Source organism: Lissotriton helveticus, chromosome 11 (assembly GCF_964261635.1).
Source record: "Lissotriton helveticus chromosome 11, aLisHel1.1, whole genome shotgun sequence".
Taxonomy (NCBI): domain Eukaryota; kingdom Metazoa; phylum Chordata; class Amphibia; order Caudata; family Salamandridae; genus Lissotriton; species Lissotriton helveticus.
This window is the reverse complement of record NC_136072.1, coordinates 596,163,637-596,180,682: the sequence shown is the minus strand read 5'-3', so window position 1 is coordinate 596,180,682 and position 17,046 is coordinate 596,163,637. Positions and strand designations below refer to the sequence as shown.

The 17,046-nt window shown below is 40.1% G+C and overlaps 1 protein-coding gene across 1 annotated transcript in view; it reads right to left on the bottom strand.

Moving 5' to 3' along the window:
• The window catches only part of RASA2 (RAS p21 protein activator 2), a 555,017-nt gene that overhangs the window by 472,470 nt on the left and 65,501 nt on the right, over nucleotides 1-17,046 (bottom strand). The window contains exon 2 of the mRNA XM_078666395.1: nucleotides 3,202-3,319. Coding sequence (XP_078522521.1) covers nucleotides 3,202-3,319 — 118 coding nt within the window. The remainder of the gene's footprint in view (nucleotides 1-3,201; nucleotides 3,320-17,046) is intronic.

Sequence of the window (17,046 nt, the reverse complement as noted above, 5' to 3'; positions counted from 1 at the left end):
AGGCGTGTGACCCTACTCCTGTTATACGCACCTGCGATCCCCCTCAAACAGAATCCCATGCATCCCTGCCTTGAGGTGAGCGGTGGCGATGTCTCCATTGCTGGAACTAAGATGTACACATTTGCGGATTTATACCCTGAGGGTGTGTTTTTGGATCTTCCGGTCGGAGAAGAGGGCCAGCCCTTGTCATTTGGGGAAGCATCCGGAAGAAGACGGCAGGAGTCCACTAGGAGCCCTTTTCGTTAATGTCCCAAAATAACCGGCCTGAGCTTGCTACCTATTACGCTCTCAAGTCAGCACTCGTGCGGACGTCCATTACGCATTAATATTTCTTTGAACACAACCTATATGAAATTGCTTTTCATTTTTGGATTTAAAGACCCGTCTTACCTCATTATGGTCCTTGTGCTTTTTTCTGATCTGCTGACCCGGTTCGCCAACACAACTTATATGAAATTGCTTTGCATTTTGGATTTAAAGACCCGTCTTACCTCATTAAGGTCCTTGTGCTTTTTTCTGATCTGCTGACCCGGGTCGCCAATTTGTTTTTTTTGTAAACTTCGGAGTATCCTGTGTTCAGTATATGTCTCAACCCCTCGTGTGCCCAATTCCAGCCTGCCCCTTGAATCAGATCTCGGTTTCTTGTAAAAAAAAAAAACGCTTGTGCGCTGCAGTTTTTTGCTCAGCAAAACTGAAATGAAAATGCTATATACATCATCTGCGCCCTGATGAAGGAAGTCTTAATGCTGGCACTGTTTCCGAAACGCGCGTCGGCGCTTTTCTTGTCTGTTGGTCTTTAATGTGGTTTCATTTCTTTGTTTGCAATGTATATAACGATGGCTGAATGTGTGAATGTCTGAGAGAATGTTTTTTGTATTTAATGTTTCATTTTCTCTATTGCTGGGCTCATATTTTACTGTTAATAATAACAATATACTTTTTGATATAAATTACTTGAACAAATAAATGTTTTATCTTTTAGAAATATACAAAAATAAAATGAATGTTTTTTTACTAAGAAATATACAAAAATAAAATGAGTTGACACTGCACAGCGTTTTTGTGGGCAATTGTAATTTTTTTAATTTTCCAGTTCACGATAATCCTGGGAACTTCCCGTTCATGTTCTTATCTTTATTGAACGCCCTGGTGGGTTGTTCCCCTTTATCCTTTGGTTAGGTTCAGGGTCCCTTCTCGTATATCATTTGGGGAAACGTTCACATATAAACTCAAATCTGCATGCAAGGCGATGTGGGACCATTTCCCGGAGGAACCGCCACACCTTAACGCACTTCAGAACATATTAGCGAGGGCATCCAGAAAGAAACTGGTATCACGTTTATACAACTCCATGCAGGAGCAGTCCCCTGTTGTGGTGCCTAAATCTTTACAATTGTGGAATGAAGACCTTGAGTCGCCCTTAACTGACGATCAGTGGTCCTTTTGCTGTAAACAACTGTTGGAATTGTCCCCAAATTACAAACTTCGATTAATTCACTTTAAGTTTTTACACAGGTTCTATCGTACACCACTAGCTCTACACCGTATGGGTATTAGAGAAGACAATAAATGTTGGAGATGTGGGGCAGACGGTGCTTCCTTTCTACATGTAGCTTGGAACTGTTCAGCTCTATCTGAGTATTGGTCAGAGGTATTATACCCATAAATCAGATACTAAATAGAACTGATTGTCCTTCCCCCCCCCTTCTTGGTATCCTAGGATGGGTGGCGAATACGGAACCCAAGAGTAGAAAATTGCACGCTTTGCTGCTACTATACGCAAAGCGTCAGGTGGCTGTGAAATGGGGACGCAGAATGCGACCTAAATTTGCGGACTGGCTGTCGGATGTGGCATATGGCCACACGCAACTGAGAGTGTATTGGGACCTGATGCCGACGGCCTCTCGGCCGCGGGACATCTGGGAACCATTCCTGCAATGGTCACGAAACAGAGCGGAATCCCCTCCAACTGGGACTGTTGACCTGGTGGCGTAGTCACGAGGGGGGTCCTCGGGCTTATCCTGTATAATTATCTGCGCAACTGCACCACCAATAAATGGTAGGCCCTGTTCCAACCCAATCTGGGCAGTAGATGTGCTAAACACTTACCTATGTCTATATATATAGATGTTTGATTTGTCCTCTACTCCATGTATTGACTCTATATGGAATGAATATTTGTTATGCTATTCCTCACTCTGTCCGAAATGCTGGGACTGGAACATTTACCTGATCTGTGTAATGACAACAGCCTGTTTACTGGTTTGTTCTGTTAAAAAGAAAAAATTCTCATCCGTCTTTAAGGTGCAACAGCAAAATTCGCTCTGCTGGTTTTATTTGTATCTACAAATGCTGATGTAACATGTACTTGCTGTGATTCCTTGTGCAATCTTCAATAAATACATTTTCAAAAAAAAAATTGAGTTTCAGTAGATTTTTGCTGTGATGCAGGATTCTAAGTTGAAATAGATCGCTTCGTTTCTATCCACACAAAGTTCTTGGGCCTTACCCTAACTGATAACATACTTTAGTTATTGACAAAATGACAGAAGCTGTCCACTTTTATTTATTTTTAAACTTTTGCTAAACTTTCACTTTATACATATAATTAACTGGTTTTGAAAGTCTACAATATAATCATTGACTCAATACAGGGACAAGTGAAACAAAATAGACTGGGCATTATACATGAATTGTAGGAATGCCATTTTACACAGTAATATAAGAACAAAAGTGACATAAGACGGAAATATATATGAAGTCTTCAATCTGTGTAAGAGGTAGCCAGCATGCAAACGGTCTCCTAATCTGTAGCAGCTCATGACAAATACAATGATGGATTACTAACAGCAATAGGACCTAGTCTGCAAAGCTAATAGAGAGATTCTCCTATCTTTGTAAGTAGAGCATGGGAGTATATTTTACCCCTCTACAACAACCAATCTCTTTTTCAAACGTGTTGTCCCGACTCAAAGTAGCCTTAATATCTTATTTTAAAAGAACCAACCTCTCAAATCAGCAGTTGGAACAAATGTTTAGGAAGGCATTAAAGACATGACTCTTTGCTCTCCCCTAACCTGTTACTGGGTCCCCACGCCCAAGTTAGCCAGCACTACTAGCGCCGTGGGACACCTCCATTGGAGGTAGCCGTGCGCTTTACAAGCTGTTTATTATTATTATTTTTAAAACAGTGAAACTTACCTTAAAGATTTTTCAACAACATTAGTACGAAAAATTTCCTCTTGGTCCAAATTTACTGTGCAAAAGGAATCCCTCATCTTGTTAGGACCAGAGTACTGCAGTAAGTTTTTCGCTTCACCTAAACGAAATAAAAAATGCAGTTAAGAATAGGCCAAAGTTGTGGAAAGTAAATTTGATTGACTGTGTAGCTCTGCAGAAAGCGGTTTTGCTGCTCTTCTTACTTAAAAAAAAACGTACTTATTATAGCAATTGTTTCAACTCTACTATCACATGGGGACACCCGTGTGCATATCTGTGTGTAGGTACATATCTAACAATATTTTAAGACACATGTAAACAATAGGCCCGAGTCAAGCAGTTTTTATGCCTGAGAAATCTCATAAAATATTGCAAGGTTTTGCAGGTGCAAAAGTTCCCATAATCTTTGTCTACGAGACAGCTGTGGGCAACGTTTTCTTCTTGAACTGGTCTCCTGTAGTTAGCTTGTGACTTTTGACTGCAAAAGGAGCCCCCATATTCAATTTTCAAACAATACCGACAAGTGAACTAGGCAAACTTTTGAATCATTTGACAAAATTTAATTGAAAACAAATCTTCATATTGTCACATACCCTTAGTAGGTAGTTGCAAATATAGCCTCGAAATAAAATGTGACATAGGTATGAAAAGTACACATTCATTCTCTAAATGGATGCGTCTCTCCTTTTATCGGATTTATGTTGAAAATAAAAATGTCTTAAAAACATTCATGGAAATAAAACACATGTTGAACCCATTTCACCCTGTCCAACGTGGTTTAGTCAGCACCCAAGCCTGGTTGTCACAAGGTCTTGTGGGTAAACTATAAAGGTTAACGTTTAAGTAAAACTATTTCTGCCATGCTTACAGCAGTGTTGGATAGCCCCTGTAGTTTGTTAATGCTTACAGCAGGGGCGGTGTTTAAGTGGAGGCCATTACATGGTGGATCTCACCAAAGGAGGAGGAGGCTCGGATTGTTTTCTAATGTAGAGCACTTAGGGATGCTAACCCCATACACAAGAACATTGAAGGAATATAGTCAACCTTTAGTGTCTTAGTGATGCACACTGAACAGTGGCCCCGCCGTGCAGCTTAGGAGTCAGGGAAGGAGATGCTTTTTAAAGTGGTCTAGTTAGCTGGTGCTCAGACTCATCTCGGTTACTTGCAAAAACATTAAGGGATCCTGCAGCCAGTCTCCTTTTCTTTCCAACAATAGTAACAGTGAACGAAACACCCTAACAAGGATTCTTAAAGCAAAACTGCTACTCTTGAGGAACCATCCCGGCCCACTGAATGTATTTTTTTTACTTGCATCTTGCAGCACACCACCTGTCCAGTCAGCAGTTACATGATCCTTCCTCCCAGAGCCCAGTAGTCTGTTCACCAACCAACAGCCAGAATACATAGACCTTCTATTCCTGGGGGCTGCCTAGAAAGCTGAGAAGGCCTCTTCTGACTCAGCCCACATTACTGGAAGTCCCTCTTCTATGGTTCTTCAGTGAGCAGCATGATGGATCATATTTTTGGGCAATTTGTAAGACACTACATGGGGTAGGAGGCCGTTTCAGGGTGTCATGGGAAAAAGGTCGAGGAGCAGGGAAGGACCGGAAGCAGGTAAGAACATTCACAAATGGGCAAGTTTACAAGGATTTCAACAAACGTCTGTTCTTGGCAGCTGCCAAGACTGCATCTCTTTCTCAAACTCGATGTCTATTCTTGGACTGTTCATGGTACTTGCTTATCAGTGGAATCTATTTCTTATTTGTAGCCTTTGTCACTCGGCAACCCCTTCGTAATATGGTTCCGATCCCAGGTTCAAAGTCTCAGTACACTCAGAATAAAACTCTTAAGTTATGACTTGCAACCCCTGCCTACAAACCCCACAGCTTGCACACTGGCCACCATGAAAGGGATTCACAATCTCTCCAGTCTTCCTTCCTTTGCCAGATCACATCTTTAAAGCGTGTCACTCGTCTTGTTATGTTGTTCCCACATTTTCACAGTTAACTTGAAGCACCGCAATTTTACTCTTTACTTTGTGTAATCACTTTCCATTTCAGTACTGCCCGATTGCATTTCTACATTTTTCGGAGTACTTTTAATTGTAATCCTGTCAAATGTTTGAAGCATTATCATTATATTCATTATGGATGACAGCAGGGGTGATGAGACCTCTATTGTCCGGGATCCAGCCTCATGTAATATATTGAGTTTAAAAGGAGCGAGTTTTACTACCTTTTATGCAGACTTAATAGGATAATCCAGTGAGAGACTAATACCTTTGTTAAAAGAGTCTGATTAATAAAAAGGTAAGCAGAGAATAATTCAACGGATCATATGGACTTAAGTCATGCTGCTCTAGCTTAGTTATCAATATCGTACGCTATCAGTACCACAAATCAAAAATCATTCCTCAGAATTGGAGTATGCATTCAGAAAAACAACTAAGCTTTTATAATTTCACTAATGCGAATTTGAGCTGTGAAGTATAATCCCAAAGTCAAATTAGTGTAACTGTCACATGTGAAGTGCATTATTTAATATGCATGAAACAACTGGTCTTTATTCAAAAAATGTTCACTGGTGTACGCCTTTCTTTGCCACAACTAACTATGCAAACAATATGAAGGAAACTGTGTTTAGTATCAATTTCCATGCTATTTTATAGGGTAATCTCTAGTTGCAGTGGGGAGGAGGGGCGGGGGGGATTTGGACGAGTAATGGCAACCAACCCAACTGTTTCCTTGCATCACCACAACATTAGCATGCAATTTGGAATTTTTGGCTAAAAATGGGCCATAATATGTGAAGCGGAATTACTGTATCTTTTTCCACATTTTATCACCATTACTGGGCCATGTACAGGGCACATATTCCACCTGCTCTAGCCAGGTGGAATTGTGCAAGGGTTTAACCTCATGCTGGCATTCTAGATGCAGTAAAATCTACCAACATGAAATTCTGTACCGCTTGTTACGGAATGTTTGAACTAATCTTAGCCACTGATGAACGATCAGGGCTGCATTCCAGATTAATTCAAGCATTCTAGCCACCATGTTATAGTTATCCTCAGTGTGACGCACTAATGATATGCCTAGACATGGGTCTTATACCCACTGTGTCACAGGACTCAAGCTATTCTTCACCAAGGAGGCCTTATGAGGCCGAAACCAGTCTTGGGGTGCTTGTGTTCCTGTTCGGAAGCAGGAGGGGGAGAATCTGGTTTGAGACTTTGTGGACTGTTCCTACTGGAGCATGACCAAGGCTAATCTGCATATGGCAGATGAGGCGGCATGGTTGGCACAAAATTAGTGCCTCAAATGTGTCCATCAGTAATTACCAATTACATTAATTCAAGCATTCCATTATTCACTAGTTGTATTTTTTCTTCTTGCCATTTTTCATTACAATGTGAAAGCCTGCAGCTGTGACCGCTCACTGGCAGAATCTGTGTGTCTTATTCAAGTATACCTTCTCACTTGTAGCTCTTGATGTCTGGGAATAGAGGTGACCAGGTCAATTCTCAAATTGTAATAAAGAAATAATTAATACAACTTTGGGTTTTACTTGTTCAATGGGGGGCTTTTTCTACTCCAGGGGACACTAATTCAGTAAGCTGACCACCCTGCCCAAGAACTCTGAACACTGAATCCATGAACGGGGGCACTGACAATTGCTGACCTAAGGAGAGGTGTGAAGATTTGGTGGCATAATTTACTCTTAATGCACTCTTGCTAACCCTTAATAAAATGTTAGGTGTTCACCATATGTTAATATTCTTGTGTGCAAATGTTTTACTAATTTTCACTTTAACATCCCTGCATAGTTTATAGTCTAGGTTAGTGCTGAACAGAAACATGAAACATGCATTTGTGATTGTCTAAATTCTCAGAACTAAGTGGAGATCCCAAGAATCTACATAAACTCCACAGTCGCAGATCTGCAGTAGTCTCTTTACTGCTCTATCCTAGTAAACTATGTGTGGTGTTCACCACATGTAAATAATTATACTTTTCAGTGATTGTTTTAGCATGTAGGTTTTATTCACCTCAGCCACAAACGGTCACAGCTTAACTGACAATCTACACAGATTAACATTCTAAGAATCTCCCTACACATACACTCTAAACTATTAAAGATACAGGCACATAACATATGATACAGATCATCACATATCTCCCTTCTCCACGAGGCAAAATAAAAATGAAAGATGAAGAAAATCATATTATAAGATTACTGAAATACAAATTGAAAATTAAGCAAACACAACAATATAAAATGGAATTAAGGCAAACACCAGATCACACACAAGTAAACAGGAGCCCTGCGAGTTCTTTGACTCCTTTTTTTACCATCAAATAACGACGTGGAACCATCTGTGGAGATCTTTACAGAATTGAACAGATTGTTATTAACATCAGAATATTCTTGACATGAATCATTAGCTTTAATTACAACTATCCGACTTTTGTTCCAAATTCTCCCATCTAGTGTTTTAACAGCATTCTTAAAAAGTTTTATAACAGGTCTAACATTGGTATACTTTGACCAAGATTTGCAACCAACCGGTGTTTTTATCTTAACTAGATCACCTATCTTCACTTCTTGAAATTGCACACATTTTTTTCATCAAAATACTTTTTTCTACTCAATTGTTTATTCAACTCTCTTTCTCTCCATTCTCCTAAGCCGTTATCAACTAAACCTTTATTCCACTTCATCCATCCAGGACACCACAAAGTATTAGGAACTCTTCCTTTAAACAGCTCAAACGGTGATTTTCCAGTAGTGGAATGTGGAGAACAACGATATGCATTAATCCTGTCTTGAAGAGCATCCTTCCAATTCAACCCATTTACCCTAGCAAGCTGTATACATTCCTTAATAGTTTTATTAACTCTCTCCACTGCTCCATTAGTCGAAGGATGGTATAAAGAGCACCTTTTATGAAGAATACCACATTTTTTTTTATAAAACTCTGAAACAAACTGGAACAAAATTGTGGTCCATTGTCAGATAAAATACTATTAGGAAAACTTTCCCTCTTGAAAACATCCCCTAAAAACTTGATGACAGAATCGGAAGTAATGTCTCCAACAGCACGTACATCTATCCATCGGGAATATAGATCCATAAGTACTAATAAATAAGGGGTATCAGAAACACCACTAAGTGGACCTAATATATCCATGGCAACCTCATCCCAAGGATAACGCGGCAACTCTCTGGAAACCATAGGCATTTGCTTGGTTTTAAGAATTTTATCGCTGGCACAACACTCAACACACTCCCTAACCATTCTTTCTATCTCCAAGTCCATGCCAGGCCACCAAAATTGCATGCACATCATTTCTTTTGTTTTTACAATCCCCAAGTGTCCACAATGTGCATGTGATAATATTCTTTTTCTAACACCAAACGGAGGTACAAGTTTCGTACCACGTGTCAACATGCCATCTGTTATTGAAAGTTCTTCACAAACAAGAGACCAGGGTTTTGTTAATCGTTTATTCTCCCTCAATAAATTCATAACCTTGATTATCTCTTCGTCTTTCTCCAATTCTTTTTTCCATTCGCCTTCCTCCACAACACCCTCTGTAACTTCACACACATTTATCACTTCTTCATTTTCATACAAATCCTCATCATTTACAGAATTTCTATCTACTAATCTTGACAAACAATCAGCAGATTTATTTGCTACACCAGGTATATATTGTACTTCGAAGTCGAATTCTTGTAAAGTAATAATCCACTTCCTAATCCTGGATGATATTGCATCTAGACCTTTCTTCAAAAATACCTCTTTTAAAGGATAAAACACAGACTTTAGTTCCCAAATCAAATTTTTGAATTTCCTCAGTGCCCAAAAAATTGCTAAAGATTCTATCTCTATTACAGAATAGTTCAACTCGGAACCTCTAAGACACCTTGAGGGACAACCAATTAAAAATTCCTTCCCATTTCTGCTTTGAATCAGTACTGCGCCAAGTCCCTTATCACTTGCATCAGTGAACATGTATGTTGGAAATCCAGGAATAAAAGCATGAAGAGACGGAGCTTTCTTCAACTCATCCTTTATACCCTCAAACTCACACTTACACTCACTTGTCCCCTCAAAAACCACATTTTTTGCTGTTAATTTTCTTAAATTGCAAGTCTTGTTAGCAAAATTTGTTATAAATTTCCCATAAAATTCTACCATGCCCAGAAAAGAAAGAACCTCTTCCTTATTAACTGGCTCTGCGATTTTATCTATTGACTCAACAAGTTCCCTTTTTGGAAAAACTTCTTCACATGTTATTCGATGTCCTAAGTAATTGACCTCTTCAACTCCAAATTTACATTTTTCTTTTTTTAATGACAGACCTGCCTCATTTAAACGTTCCAACACAGCACACACCCGTTTATTGTGTTCCTGAATATTATTACCATAAATTAACAAATCGTCTTGGTAACATTTCGCACCTCTCAAACCTTTAAGAATTTGACATAATGCGTTGGAATACTGAAGCTGCCGGAATGAGCCCAAAAGGCATTCTCCTAAATTTAAATGTGCCCACAGGAGTAACAAATGCTGTTAATTCCTGCGAAGCTTCATCTAATTCCACCTGGTGGTATGCGGAAGCCAAATCCAGTGTTGTAAAATACTTCGCACCTTCTAGTGTTCCAACCATTTCGTCTATGTTCGGCAACGGAAATTTATCCACTACCACCTCCCTATTTAGGGAACATAAATCAATGCATAAGCGAATTTCACCGGACGGTTTCTTAGCTATGACAACAGGAGCCAACCATTCTGGGGCTTCAACAGGCTCAATTATTTTATTAACAACAAGTTTCCCTATTTCTTTTTGTACAGCCACTTGTTCACCTATTGGGATTCTCCTTACTTTAGCCACCACTGGAACCACATTCCCTTTCAATCTTTTGTGATGTTTGTATCCCTGCAAGCACCCTAAACTATCTCTAAAAACATTAGGAAATTGATCAGAAAACATGGAAGACATGTTACCAACCTCCTGTACCAGCACTTGGGGTGACGCATTAGGATTAAGTTGTACATCAATTTTCACTAAATGCGATGGATGTTCTAATAAATCACCGTTCACTTGAAAAGTCACTGTTTTCACCTGTGATTGTGACCATCTTTTAGTAGAGTTATCTCCCTTATACATCTTAGTTCTACAACATTTCGCGAAATGTTCCTTTTTGCCACAAGTATTACACATAGATCTTAACGCTGGACAACTTGTTGAATTAGCTAAATGACCAATTTGTCCACATCTAAAACAGGAAAGTCTATTACTTTGATTTGAAGAACTTGCAACCGTGCTACTCAACTTCTGATAATTTTTCTCTACATTGCCAGTATCTTGCTTCTTTACTTGATAAACCACTTCTTCGACTTTAGGTTCAACTTTTGTTTCCATGTTAGACGTCTTCTCTTTTTCTCCTTTTAGTTCTTCTACTCATTTAGTCATATGTTCAACTTGTTTCGCGATGACTAATACTTCTTCTAGTGGTGGTTCGTCCTTTAACCAAAGTTCTTTTCTTATGCTATCATGTGCACACCTCAAGACAAACTGATCTCTAATCCTTTCTTCCAAAGTTTGTCCAAATTTACATGACGAGGCTAGCTTCCTTAAGGCATTTTTCAACAGATTCATCTTTCTTTTGTTCCCGCAACCCAAAGTGATACCTCTCCATTATTGTGCTTAACCTTGGTAGGTAATGACGATCAAGTTGTAGAATAGCTATTTCATATTCGTTCAAATTCCTTTGCTATGATGAACTTAGTTCTGGTAAATGTTCCAAAACGTCTTGTCCCTCACCTCCTAAACAATGGAGTAGTAAAGAATGTTTCCGCTCTGCGCTTAAATTTGTGCCACACACCCTAGCATAGTTTGCAAAGATCTTTTTCCATTTTTGCCACTTAACGCTAGGTTCTCCTGGACTTGTTAAAAAAAATGCTGGTTGAGTTACATTTTGCATCTTTGCATCTAAATTTATATAAAGTAAATAAAACAAAAAATTTAAAAAAAATTTTTAAAAAATCCTTGCTGTGTATGTTAGAGTTCCTACAGTCTATATGCCGAAATTTGCACTATCTTCACTTTATTTTGTTTAGTAAAGGACTTCAAAGTGCGAGGCTTTTTTAAAATTATTCGTTACTCCTCTTTTGTTAGTAATGCTTCCAGTAATAAAAATGTTCTTCCTTGCGTGTATATTTAAGACAAACACACCTTCGCTTCACTTCTTTTATGTTTATAACTTCGTTATGCAATGACAATGCTCCTCATAGCTTGTGCTTTCAAGCTATGCGCGCCTTTGCTGGACGTCTTTAGAGCTTACTGCATTACTAGGCAACCACCATGCTCCTGATTGCACGTCTTGTATATACAGCGTTGCTAAGCAACTACAATGCTCCTGATTGCGTGTCTTGTCTTGATACTCCGTCACAAAGCATCCGACGTCATTCACGTCATTGGCACGCAAGACGCTGCTTCTTTCTTTCAGTGAAACGCAACAGATAGAATCTCTTCACGTTCAGTCAACAAAAGAAGAACGTACGTAACATTTGTCACTGCAACGCAAGAACACGCGTCACTGACACGCACGTCATTTCTTTTTTTTTTAAATAAGGCCCTTTCAACAAAAAAATAAAAATAAAAAAACTGACCCTTTCGTGACTCGTTGCAAGCCTCCCACCACACTCCTCACCGGTATGATAAATCGAGTGTTCTCTTTTTACTATGACAGCCGCTGAGAAGACAACGCTTCGCTTCACGAATTCACCGCCGCTGGAGGAGTTATCTCAGGTCAGGCTTAAATATGTGTTGAGGTGTTCTCCCTTCTTCCGATCGTCGCCAAATTAATGTGGTTTTCACCACATGTAAATAATTATACTTTTCAGTGATTGTTTTAGCATGTAGGTTTTATTCTCCTCAGTCACAAACGGTCACAGTTTAACTAACAATCTACACAGATTAACATTCTAAGAATCTCCCTACACATACACTCTATTTTAATTCACCACTTTTTGTTTGCACTGCGTATTCACTACTTACACAACCATCAATGATCGGCTGTCGTATGGTCGTCCATGAGTGCCTGTGGACTTGATCTTGCTCCACTATCATGTTCGTGGTTAAATAGTCTTGATGATCAAGGGACCAACAATGTGATACTGGTGAACCAGTTGATAGGACTGATCACTAAATTCATTTTGATGGTAATCCACTTATGAGCTTTTGGGATTAAGTAAATTGGCACTTTATGTATGTGACTCCATGCACACAGACCCATTGATATACTGTACTTTGCTACATAGGCTATACCTAGGGTGACTAGGGCACCAACTCACATGCTGTTTTGGAGTTAAGGATAGCCAGCCACACGTTGTGTTGCTTTAGACTCCCTGTGTTTCTTTTTTGTATATCAGTGCTTTAAATTGGCCAGTACTGTCCGGTAAGGAGTACCGGCACATTGTTATCTTGAGAGGGAGAGTAAAGGCACCTCAAGGAAAATGCTATACTTTTAATTGGAGAGTAGCAGCACTTCTCAAAAACAAGGAGGTACTCTGGTACAGAGTACCTGCACTTCTATTTTTCCATTTCAAGCACTGGTCTATGTACATAGGGATAGAACAATTCCAAAAACGTGTACGTGCCAACAGTTCTTGTAGTCAAAGTCCATACATATATAAGTGGCAGTACTCAATGTAATACAACTTTGTCATAAGTAAAGAGTCAATCAAAATCTTCATCTCCTTCATTAGAAGGCACTGTTAAGAGATTTCAGGCCAATGTGTAATAATCGTCAAAGTTTTGGTCTCAACATTTAACATTACATAAGACCATCCTCGGACAGACTGCCAAAATGTCCGTCCCTTACTAACTAATAATCCAGTAAGAAATCCTATATTCTGACATACAAAAGAAACACATGGAAATATTCTTCGCCACTAAAAGCTCGAAAGGGCCAAAATAATGACAAGCTCTGGCTGATGCACTTGTGTCCAGTGGGTGGTAAAGAGACTCATGAAGACTTTGGGCAGCATATCCAGAACCCCCAAAAGAAAGTGCTCTCTACTGAAGGACAATTATCCTGAAACACGTGTCTAGAGATAGACAGCACTGGCTGCACCAACACGGGTGAAAAACTAAAATAACTGTTTCTAAAGTGTTATCATGCACTGCATTTACCATGATGGACTGGGACGATCCGAGTGCTGAAATGTGAGGCAGTACACTCCCACCCTCTTTTTTGTTTGAAAAGACTCGAAAGAGCGAATGAGCTGACACGATCTGGCTGATGCACCTGCGTCCAGTAAATGCTACAGAGACCAAAGACGACTATGGGCCGCATTTCCATAACCCTCAAAAGAATGTGTTGCTCAGAACTGAAGGACAACTATTTGAAACATGTCATCTAGAGATACACAGCACTGGCTGTACCAATATGGGTGAAAAACTAAAGACTGTCACTGAAGTAAGGGTTATCATGCACTGCATTTACAATTTTTTTTATATATGGTTAGTGTTTTAATACAAACCACACATATATATTCAATATGCAAATAATTATGCAATCAGGTTAACATGCAATAAAGCGTAGTATGAACTAGGAAAAGTACTAATAGCAGGTAAATGTTCACATCGTTACAACTCGCAGTCCCACGGGAACTGCTATCTATATGTCCCTGCCGCCCATCATGTTGATTTAATCACCGTAATCTCTCTTGTCACAAGGTCAAAAGGAAGATTTATATGCCCTCACAATGCACTGCATTTACCATGATGCATTTGGGCAAACTGAGTGCTGGGATGTGAGTCAAGTGTGTTCTCACCCTTTTTTTTGGCAAAAATATTGCAACCATGTGAATGGAAAACAATCCTGCAAACGCCAGATTTGAGCTGAACATCTCCAAAGGCGCCCAGCAGTCTTTCGACTCCAGAGGGCCCAATAAACACTAGCTATAACGTATTTAATTAGGAAAAAAAACATAATGTGAAGTAGCCTCCCCTCATCAGGTATATCCTAAAACCCAAAACTTATTTCTGCCCCCGCTGAAGCTAGAACATCTCTAGTCCCATGGCAAGTAAGAGGAAATATATATTATTTTGGGCGTAATTTTGTCATGTGGGCTGGCAGGTTGGGAGTAATTTCAAATTTCCTCTCATCTGCCCTGGTGAATGTCCATAATATTTGGGCTCTGGGTCAGCCAGCAATCAGGGAACTCTATGAACCCTAGCCACTTCTGAAACCTGCAGACCCAGACAAATCCAGTGTGTTGTTGCTTGCAGGGATCCTGCCATGACTCTTACCAAAATGCCCTGAAAACTTCAATCTTTGGATAAAATTATACAGTGTTCTCATATTTCTGTGAGGGAAAGTTAGGAAATCTGTCGGGACCCACAAATTTCCGACAACCCAGTGTTCCGACACTTCTGCTAAAAAAGAAAATTTAAATGGTCTGATTGGGCGAATCGCCCATGAAAGAAAGGAACCAAACCAGGGACCATGCAAAGACAACATTGACTTCATATGGTCACAGTTTTTATGCGTTCTGGTCCTAGAAGATAGTACAAGTGTGAGGAAATGAGTAATGAGCCCATCACCTCTCAGAGCGACTTGAATATGAATATTGCTTCACTGGCTACATTTGACCATTTTGAAAAAAACTTGACTATACATCTGCATTGAGTCAGGCACTGTATAATGTCCCTGTGAAGAGGTTACTGTAGAAACGATGACTAGATTCCAAGAAAACTCACAGAACTCAATGTGGGGTTTCAATTCGAAGAATCCATTGAGAGGCAGATACCTCGGAGTTAATGTATGTTTTGCTGACAGCAGAGCTTGGAAACACAGAGAGGCAATCGCCTCTTTCTGTTTCTGAGCCCAAATATGGGTACTTTGAATTGCAGTATGCGGTCAGTATGCCAAAAAGAAGTTCACAAATCCCTTCAGTACTGGTATAGCACAAATACCTGCATCATGATTTGGCATCTGGACACTCCTGGATCTCTAATTTTCAGAAATGCCTGGGTTGGTAGGTTTACCTCAGTTGATGCAGAGATTCTGCAGCAGATACATCGCCAAAATAGGTAATTTTTCACTGTAATATGTGATCTTGCCACTTGCGCTTCAGGGCCTTTTCTGTTGCGGACCACTGGAATACTCACAAGAATGGGGTACTGTTTTAATTGGGAGAAGTGTGTGAACACAGGTTAGCTGAATATTTGCTATTTTCAAGTGAATCTGTCTCAATTTAGGCTTCCAAATGTAAAACAGTATGAAAAACAGAACACTTCTTTAGGTTGAGCCTAGGCAGCATGCATGCACTGTCTTGGAGAAATGCTGTTTCTCCTCTGTGGGCTTTCTGCATGCCCATCGTTTCTCATTGGTTCCTTATAGTGCATTCTTGCTTTTCTATAGCCCCTTTATTGTCTTTATCCTGCGTTTTGGTGCTAATTACCCACCCATGAAGACTGCCCCTGTGACATGGTCTTACTCTCTTGTTTATTTAACATTTGTCTGAAGCCCTATTTTTTCTCTTTCGGCTTGTTCATCTTTGAAGAAGCACCTCCCGCTTTATTGTTTGTTAAATTTTAGTTCTAATGCTGTTTTAGCAGGTTTCCATGGAGCGCGAGGCGCTGCAGCCTCTGCCACTGCCCCTTGTGCCCGGTGCCTCTTTCCCATCTAGTGTGAACTCGACCTGAAGGTATTGAATCGCTTAACATGATTGTTTTCATGGGATGATTAGGTGATTTGCTCAATTTATATGTTTTTTGAGCCAATGCTGAGAGCAAAAACTGGTCACCCCTGCAATTTTACAAAGGAATTGAGCCGCCCGGCCTGGACTCTGTTATAATATATGTCACTACTTCTGGCAGCAACGACCGTCGACAAATGTAGCATGCTGTTTCATCGTCCATATTACTAATAATATAAGGACTAATGTACCTGACGCTTGCAGTCATTCTAATGCTCGTCCAGAGGTAGTTCTGCCCGCATGGTCTGTACAGGGTGTCCCGCGCACACTACGGGTAGCAGTTGCCTCCTCTCCCACCCGCACCAGGCACTGTTCGGTACAGGGATGTAGCCCAGTGTTTTGTCAGCCGGATGTCAGTGCTGAGCCGAAGCCGGCGCTTCCTGTCAAGCCTGTGAGCCCCAGGCCCAAAATGATGCCAGTTACACAACCCAACATTTTGCAGTGCCTTTGCACTGTGAAGCAGCCGGTCGGTTTTACATTGCTAAGGCTAATGCATTTCTTGAGCACGTGCCTTCCGTTCCTCTGTCTTCTCTGTATCTGTATTGTGATGGACTGCATTTCACTCAAACAGGAATGGGGCATTTTTTGTTCAATGTGCAGGAGAATGGGCGGCCTCTGTGTTATGACAGATTTTTATATCCTTTTGTGCCATTATCATTGGCTGCTTTTTATTTGTCTTCGCGCTAAGAATCTTTGGTCTGTTTGCCAGAGCTCTTGGCACAATGTCTGTTTTTAGCAGTGTGTTTAAATATTTTCCAAGCGTTTTCTTAAAGAAACGTTAGTAGGAAGTAGTAATTGTGTATTGATAATCGTCAAATGTTTGGTGGGTATGAGATGTCTTGTGTCGCCTCCGTGTGAACGGCATTGGGTTTTGACGGTGAAGGCCATGCACAGATGAACAGCCATTTGCGTTTTTCTTTTTTTATAACTAACTGGGGTCTTGTTTGTTGACCTTGCGAAATGCTTAAAGCCGAGACCACCACTAGCAAGGGTAGCTTCAATTGCATCGGCGAGCAATTGTAGGGCTGCCTAAACATCTATGCAAG